Genomic DNA, 9,258 nt, shown 5'->3' on the forward strand with positions numbered 1-9,258 from the left:
TGCATTTGCATTGTCGTGTGTTGGCGTATTCCTCTCTTCTGAGCATCTCCTTTATAGCCTGGGTACAACAATAGCAACAACCCCTCCTTGGGTTTCCGAGGCGGTATCACTATGGAAGTAGATTGCCCAACCTTCCTTCCGAGGAGTGGCTGGTGAGTTTGAACCGTCAGCCTTCTGGTTAGCAGTCAAGGGCCTGAGTCACTTCTCTACCAGAGCTAAAACGTTCATATTCAACATTTCATTTAAAACAAATTTTGCCGTAATACTACAGATTTGAAAACAGCATTTTGCCTTTGAAATGCTTTCTACACTAACAACTAAGGCAGACAATGCCACTGAAATAATTGAGCTCTGATTTTAATGACCTGGCAATTAACACCAAGTAAGATTAGAGTGGAGTCCCTGTGTGATGCAAACAATTAACAGACTTGGCTGCTAACAGAAGGGTTGGAGTTTCAAGTTCATCTAGAGACACCTTGGAAAAAAGACCTGGCAACCTACTTCTGAAAAATCAGCCACTGAAAACTCTGTAGAGCTCAGTTCTCCTCTGACACTTATGTGGTTACCATGAGTCAGAACTGATGTGATGGCAACTGGTTTGGATTTTTGGTGTTAAGGCCAGTGTATCCAATGCCAAAATGAAGACTAAATCACCAGGCCCAAAACTGCCTTCCCACAGAACTTTTCTTTTTACCTCATTTTTTGGAGGTGAAATTCACGTAACATAAAATGAACCATTTTAAAGTATACAATTCAGTAGTATTTAGTACAGTCACAGTGTTGTACAACCACTGCCTCTATTAAGTTCCAAACATTTTCATCATCCCAAAAGAAAAACCCATACCCATTAAGCAGTCACTTCCCAAACCTTCTCTCCCAAGCAGCTGGCAACTACTAGTTTGTGTTCTGTTACTATGGATTTACCTATTCTAGATATTTCATATAAATAGAAGTAGGTAATATGGCCTCTGTGTCTGGACTTTCACCTAGTGTAATGTTTTTGAGGCTCATATACATATGATGTATCAGTACTTCATTCCTTTTTATGGTTTAAAAATAGTCCATTGTATGTATGTACCACATTTTGTTTACCCATTCATTTGCTGATGGACACTTGGATTGTTTCCAGTTTTTGGCTAATGTGAATAATGCTGCTATGAGCATGTGTCTACAAGTATTTATTTGAGTACTTGTTTTCAATTCCTTTGAGTATATAACTAGGAGTGGAGTTGCCGGGTCATATGGTAATTCAAAGTTTAACTTTTTGAGGATGCCTTAACAGGGATAGGGCAGAAGCAGAAAAATGGGCCTTGAGAATTCATGTGAGTCAAGGAGCCGATCTAATTTGTGCCTACAACACACGGTGACCCGTTAGTATGCCTTTAACATCTTTTGTCAGCAGAGAAAGGTAAGTGCTGGGAGTCCCTTATACCTCCGCCCTGTCTCCCCTAGGCTTGTGTTTGGCTGTCCCTGAGAGAACTGTGAGATGGTGCACGGTGTCAGATCATGAGGCTAGAAAGTGCTCCAGTTTCCGTAACAGTATGATGACGGTCTCTCCATTTGATGGTCCTTTTGTGACCTGTGTAAAGAGAACCTCCTATTTTGAGTGCATCGAGGCCATCACGGTAAGTCACTGCTGTCTAAAGGAGAATGAAAGAAAATCTGTACTTTCTTCTTCAGCTTGAGATCACCCCTCTCCCCATAAGAATGGACCATGCTTGAGAAGAGAAGGAAACAAGCCAAATACCTGAAAGTGCAGGGACCCTGTGTGTAGAAAAATATAGGTGCTCAACATCCATTGATAGTATGGAAAGAAAGAAAGAGAGACAGACAGAGAGAGAGAGAGAGAAACAGAGGGAGGAAGGAAGGAAAAAAGAGTCAAGTATTGAATGAAGAAGGCTTCTATCTCAGTGGAAATACCTCTGTTAAAGCAAAGCTGATATTACACTGAAAGAAATCTCTAAAGACTTAGAAATAAACTCCAATATCACAATTATTGCTATTTTTAATAGAATTTTCTGATGATACAATGAGATAAAAAGAACTATGAGAAAGAAAGAAACAAAAATATCAACACTTTCAGATGATTGCATGGCTAGAAAGTGAAGTGGAATCAGGAGAGATGTTACTGTAACTATTTTTTAATAAATAAATTACTTTGGTAAAAGATAAATGTATCACAATTAGTGTCATGCCCATATACTAACAGTCATTAAGGGAAAATAACTCAAAATTTTGGTCCCATTTATATTAAAAATAATAAACAGAAAAGAGTACAGGAAAAAATTGTATAAAAGACTTACAGGACTGCTATAAATATAATACAAAGCTTTTTTTTTTTTTAAAATTGTTATTTGGATGAAAGTTTACAGAGCAAATTCATTTTAGGATATATACCTAGTAATGGAATGGCTGGATCAAATGGTATTTCTAATTCCAACTTTTTAAGGAATTGTCATACTGCTTTCCACACTGGTTGTATCATTTTACAGTCCCACCAGCAGTGTATGAGAGTCCCAATCTCTCCATATCCTTGCCAGCATTTGTTATTTTCTGTCTTGTTGAACTTTGCTACTAGTACTGGGGCAAGATGGTATCTCATTGTAGTGCCTAAGGCATTTGACTGCTAACCAGAAGGCTGGTGGTTTAAACCCACCAGCCATTCCACAGAAGGAAGATCGGACAATCTGCTTCCATAGAGATACTGCCTTGGAAACCCAAGGAAGGGTCGCTATGAGTCGACGGCAGTGAGGTTTTTTTTTATTTTTGGTTTAATGGCTAATGATGGTGAGCATTTCTTCTTATGTTTGTTGGCCACCTAAGTATCCTCTCTGGTGAAGTGTCTATTCATGTCTTCTGCCCATTTTTAATTGGATTATTTGTCTTTTTGATGTTGAGGTGTTGGAGTTTTCTATAAATTCTAGAGATAAATCTCTTGTCAGATATGTCATTGACAAATATGTTTTCCCAATGTGTAGGTTCTCTTTTGACTCTTTTGGAGAAGTCTTTGGAAGCACATAAAAATTTAATTTTCAGAATGTCCCAATCATCTAGTTTATCTTCTGCTATTTAAGCCCCCTAGAGCCAGGAAAGGGAGGGACTAGGATCAGCCTTGGGGACCTCAGGAGTGGCAGGATATCCAGGTTAAAAGAGGCAAGAGGCAAGGCTAGGCCTCAAGCCCCCTAGAGCCAGGATAGGGAGGGACCAGGAGCGGTTGGGGACCACAGAGGAATTAAGTAATAGGAGGGTTCAGAGGTTTCCAACAGCTAAGGGAGACAAACTTGTCTGACAATTTGTTATCCTGTGAAGCTTGTAAGTTGCTGTGAGGCTTGAGGCTGTGCAACTGGTGTTTCAGACGCCAGCAGAGTTGCACATGGTGCACAGGTTTCAACATAGCTTACAGTATAAAACAGACTAGGAAGAAGGAGGAGGCCACCCACTTCTCAAAAATTGGCCGGGAAAAACCTTATGAATAGCAGAGAAAAACTATTTGATACATTACTGGGCAACTTTATGAATACCTTGGAAACATTGTCCAACACAGTGCAGGAAGACTAGCCCCTTGGGTTGGAAGGCACTCAAAATAGGACCGGGAAAGAGGTGCCTCATTAGAGTAGAACCAACCTTAATGATATGGATAAAGTAAGTCTTTCAGGACCTCCATGTGCTGACATGGCACGACTCAAATTGAGGAGAAACAGCTGCAAACATCCATTAATAATTGGAACATGGAATGTACGAAGTATGAATCTAGGAAAATTGGAAGTTGTCAAAAATGAAATGGAACGTATAAAGATTGATATCCTAGGTATTATTGAGCTGAAATGGACCAATTTTGGCCATTTTGAATCAGATGATCATATGATCTACAATGCCTGGAATGACAAATTGAAAAGGAATGGCGTGGCATTCATCATCACAAAAGATGTTTCAAGATCTGTCCTGAAGTAAGATGTGCCTGACACAAGACATAGTATTTTCAGTCGCCTCATATGCATGTGAGAGCTGGACAATGAATAAGAAAAACCAAAGAAGAGTCGATGCTTTTGAGCTGTGGTGTTGGTGAAGAATGCTGAATATACTGTGGACTGCTAAAAGAACTAACAGGTCTGTCCTGGAGGAAGTGCAGCCAGAATGCTCCTTGGAGGTGAGAATGGTCAGACTTTTCTTACATACTTTGGTCATGTTGTCAGAAGGGACCATTCCCTGGAGAAGGCTGTCATGCTTGGTAAGGTGGAGGGTCGATGTCAGAGTGGAAGGCCCTCAATGAGATGGATTGACACAGTGGCGGCGGCGATGGGTTCAAGTGTAGCAAGAATTGTGGAGCTGGCTCAGGAGCAGGCAGTGTTTCGTTCTGCTATGCATAGGGTCGCTATGAGTCAGAGATGATTCAATGGCACTTAACAACAATGACAACATTTGTGTAAATTTGCCCCTAGTTTTGCCTTGAAGGACTTAATAGTTTTAGGTTTCACATTTAAGTCTTTGGTCCATCTGGAGTTAGTTTTTGTGCATGGTGTGAGGTATAGATCTTGTTTTCTTTTTCTGCAAATGGATATCTAGTTTTGCTAGTACCATTTATTAAACAGACATTCTCTTCCCCCATTTAATGGATTTCGGTCCTTTGTTGAACATCAGCTGACAATAGGTCGATGGATCTATTTCTGGGTTCTCAATTCTGTTCCATTGGTCTATGTGTCTCTCATTGTTCCAATACCAGGCAGTTTTGACTACTGTGGCCTGTGGCTGTATAGTAGGTTTTGACATCCAGCAGTGTGAGACCTCCTACTTTGTTCTTCTCCTTCAACAGTGCTTTGCTTATCTGGGATGTCTTTCCTTTCCATATAAAGTTAGTGATTGGTCTTTCCATATCCTTAAAAAATCTTGATGGGATCTGGATTGGGATTGTGTTGAATGTATAGATTGCTTTGGGTAGAATTGACATTGTCACAATGTTCAATCTTCCTATCCACGAGCATGGTATATTCTTCCATTTATGTAGATCTCTTACGGTTTCTTGAAGTAGTCTTTTGTAATTTTCTTTGTACAGGTCTTTTGTATCCCTGGTAAGATTTATTCCCAAGAATTTATTTATTTTTGGTAACTATTGTAAATGGGAGCTCTGGTAGCATAGTGGCTAAGGCACTTGACTGCTAACCAGAAGGCTGGAGGTTCAAACCCACCAGTCACTCCTCGGAAGGAAGATGGGACAATCTACTTCCGTAGTGATATTGCCTCAGAAACCCAAGGAGGGGTCGCTATGAGTCAGGTCTGACTCAATGGCACATAACAACAACAACATTGTAAATGGTATTGATTTCCTTTTCAGCAATCTCTTTGCTGGTGTAGAGAAATCCATCTGATTTTTGGATGTTGATCTTGTATCCTGCCATGATGCTAAATCTCTCAGTTAGTTCCAGTAGATTTTTTACTGAGTCTCTTGGGTTTCCTATGTATAGGATCGTAAGGACTTCTGTATATAGGATTGGTAAGTACTTCTTCCTTACCAATTTGGATGCCTTTGATTTCCCTTTCTTGCCTTATTGCCCTGTCTAGGACTTCCAATACAATATTGAATAGAAGTGAGGATAGAGGGCATCCTTGTCTGGTTCCTGTTTACAGGGGGAATGGTTTCAGTCTCTGTCCATTGAGAATAATGTTGGCTGTTGGTTTTGCAAAGATGCCCTTTATTATGTTGAGAAATGTCCCTTCTATTCCCATTTTGCTGAGAGTTTTGATCAGGAATAGGTGTTGGATTTTATCAAATGCCTTTTCTGCATCAATTGATATGATCATGTGGTTCTTCTTCTTTGTTTTATTTATGTGGTGGAGGACGTTGATTGTTTTTCTAATGTTGAACCATCCTTGCATAGCTGATATGAACCCCACTTAGTCAAAATGAATTATTTTCTTAATATGTTATTGGAGTCTATTGGCTAGGATTTTGTTGAAGATTTTTGCATCTATATTCATGAGGGATATTGGTGTGTAGTTTTCCTTTTGAGTGATGTCTCTGCCTGGTTTTGGTATGAAGATTATGCTTGCTTCGTAAAATGAATTTGGGAGGATTCCATCCTTTTCTATGCTTTGGAACAGTTTGAGTAGGACTGGTGTCAGTTCTTCTCTGAATATTTGGTAGAATTCTCTGGTGAAACCATCTGGGCCAGGAGTTTTTTGTTGTTGTTGTTGTCAATTATTTTCATGATCTGTTCAATTTCTTCTTTTGTTGTGGATCTGTTCAACTTTTCCACATCAATCTGTTTTAGTTTAGGTAAGTGGTTTGCTTCTAGAAATCGGTCTATTTCTTCCAGATTTTAAAATTTGTTGGAGTATAGTTCTTCATAGCATCCTGGTATTATCCTTTTTATTTCAATTGGTTCTGTTGTGATGTCACCCATTTGGTTTCTTATTCGTGTTATTTGTATTCTCTCCCTCTTTCCCTTTGTTAAATTTGCCAGCGGTTTGTCAATTTTACTGATCTTTTCAAAGAACCAACTTCTGATCTTGTTGATTTTTTCTGTTGTCTTTCTATGTTCTGTTCCATTGATTTCTGTTTGAATCTTTATTATTTCCTTTCTTGGTGACCATAGGCTTTTTTTTTTTTTTTTTTTTTCTAGTTGTGGGAGATACTAGATTAAGGTATTGATTTTTTTTTTCTTCTTTTGATGTGTGCATTTATTGCTATAAATTGGCCTCTGATCAGTGCTTTTGCTGTGTCCCAAGGATTTTGGCATGTTGTATTTTCATTCTCATTTGATTAAAGGAATTTTTCTAATTTCATTTTTTATTTCTTCTATTACCCAGTCATTCTTAAGAAGAGTGGTGTTCCATTTCCATGTGTTTGCTCTTTTTCTATTGATCTTCCTATTGTTGATTTCTAATTTGATAGCATTGTGATTTGAGAAGATGCTTTGCAGTATTTCAGTGTCTTTAAATTTATTAAGGCTTGCTTTATGGCCTAACATATGGTCTATCATGGAGAATGTTCCATGTGCACTGGAAAAGAATGCATATTATGCTGTTATTGGGTGCATGCTCTGTAGATGGGAATAAGGTCAAGTTAGTGGATTCTATTGTTTAGCTCTTCTATGTCTTTGTTGAGTGTCTTTCCAGTTGTTCCATCTGTGATTGAAAGTGGTGTATCAAAGTCTCCCACTATGACTGTGGAGTTATCTATTTGCCTTTCAACTCTTTTAAAGTCTGATTTATGTATTTTGGGGCTCTTTCATTGAGTCCATAGATATTTATTATGGTTATATCTTCTTGTTCAATTGATCCTTTAATCATTAGATAATGTCCTTCCTTGTCTAATGTGGTGGTTTTTGTCTTAAAGTCAATTTGATCAGAAATTAATATTGCCACTTTGCTCTTTTTTGGTTGCCATTTGTTTGATAAATCTTTTTCCAACCTTTGATTGTTAGTCTATTTTTATCTTTGTCTCTAAGGTGTGTCTCTTGTACACAGCATATTGATAGGTTGTTTTCTTATCCAGTCTGCAACTCTCTGTCTTTTGAGTGCATTTAATCCACTAATAGTCAGTGTAATTATTGACAAGTATGAATTGGTTGCTGTCATTTTGTTATGTGGTTTTTCATAGTGTTCCTGGTTTCTTTGTTCCATATAATTTTCTTTGCTGAGCTTATTATGTTTATGAGTTGTGTTATCATTTCCTTTGTTGCTATTGTTTTAGTAGTTGGTTGACTGCTAACCAGAAGGCTGGCAGTTCAAACCCACCAGCCACTCCTTGGAAGGAAGGTTGGGCTATCTACTTACGTAGTGATACTGCCTTGTAAACCCAAGGAGGGCTCGCTATGAGTCTGTTCTGACTTGAAGGCACATAACAACAACAACAACAACAACAACAAATATTTGTGCTTTCCTTTTTTAAACTGTGATGTGAAGGTTTATCATTTTTCTTTGAGGTCACCCTGTGATTTATAATTTTCTCCCCAAGTTTAGAATAGTCCATTCTATCTTGCAACTCTCTTGACTTCCTCACCATTTAGAAATTCTGTAATTACATTATTTTCCCCCTCTTTTTGGTTTGTAGTTGTCCTAATTTGCCAATTGATGTCTTTGCTTCCCTGTTTACAAGCTTATTTTACTTTGGATACATCCATAGCTGTGTTGGTTTCTGTCATCTTGTGTACTAATGATTGGTTGTTGTTTGCTATTATTAGTTCTCTGTACAAAGGACTCTCTTTAGTAACTCTTGTAAGGTTGGTCTGGTTTTAACAAATTCCCTTAATTTCTGCTTATCTGGAAATCTTCTAATTCCACCATCATATTTGAGGGACAGGTTTGCTGGGTATATAATTCTTGGTTGGAAATTTTTCTCTTTCAGGGTTTTTTATATCCCACCCCCTTGCCTTCTCTCTTGCATGGTTTCTACGGAGAAATCAAAGCTTATTGTTTTATTGTATATGGTTGTCCTTTGTAAGTAACTTTTCATTTTCCCCATGTTGCTTGCAGGATTCTTTCTTTGTCTTTGATTTTGGTGAGTTTGATGATGATATGTCCTGGTGATTTTCTTTTGGGGTCTGTCCTGTTTGAGGTTTGTTGGAATTCCTGAATGGATATATTCTTATCTTTCATCATATCAAGGAAATTCTCTTCCAACAAATCTTGGACAATTTTCTCAGTGGTTTTATTTTTCTCTTCCTGTGTTGGAATTCCAATTACATGTAAGTTATTCCTTTTGATGGTATCTCATGTGAACTTTAGGCTTTCTTCATTTTGTTTTGATCTTTTCTCTGATTGAACTTTTCTAAAGAAGTATTCAGGTATTTGTCTTCAATCTCATCAATTCTGTCTTCCATTGATTCAATTCTACTCCTTTGCCATTTCAATGTGTTAACTATTTCTGATAATTTAGTATTAATTTTCTGGATTTCTATCTGTAGATTTTGTATCATTTCTAATTTTTCATTTGTTTTGTCATTTTGTTCTTGTAATTTCTTCAAAAAGTTTTCTAGGGTTTTGTCTGTGTTTTCCTTAATTTTTTCAGTGTTTTCCTTGATCTGTGTGATAGTTGTAGCTGTGTGTCAACTTGGCTGGACCACAATTCTGTGTGATTTAAGCACTTGTGATGTGGGTTATTCCCATGATGGGATCAGATGTATATGTTTTTAGCAGCCAATCCATGGAAAGGGAGTTTCCCTAGGGATGTAGCCTGCTTCCAATATATTTATGGACATCTTGGGAGAAGAGACACTCTTCTGTGGATTGGGATCTTGTTTTGCTGCCTACAACAGTCCG

At 38.0% G+C, this 9,258-nt stretch overlaps 1 protein-coding gene across 1 annotated transcript in view; it reads left to right on the forward strand.

Moving 5' to 3' along the window:
* LOC103194130 (inhibitor of carbonic anhydrase-like) overlaps positions 1-9,258 on the forward strand; it is an 82,377-nt gene that overhangs the window by 9,417 nt on the left and 63,702 nt on the right. Inside the window, exon 3 of the mRNA XM_007937493.1 lies at positions 1,453-1,625. Within this exon, the coding sequence (XP_007935684.1) occupies positions 1,453-1,625 (173 nt within the window). The remainder of the gene's footprint in view (positions 1-1,452; positions 1,626-9,258) is intronic.

The sequence above is a fragment of the Orycteropus afer genome, unplaced genomic scaffold (assembly GCF_000298275.1).
Source record: "Orycteropus afer afer isolate SDZICR_OR568_19922 unplaced genomic scaffold, OryAfe1.0 scaffold00003, whole genome shotgun sequence".
NCBI lineage: Eukaryota > Metazoa > Chordata > Mammalia > Tubulidentata > Orycteropodidae > Orycteropus > Orycteropus afer.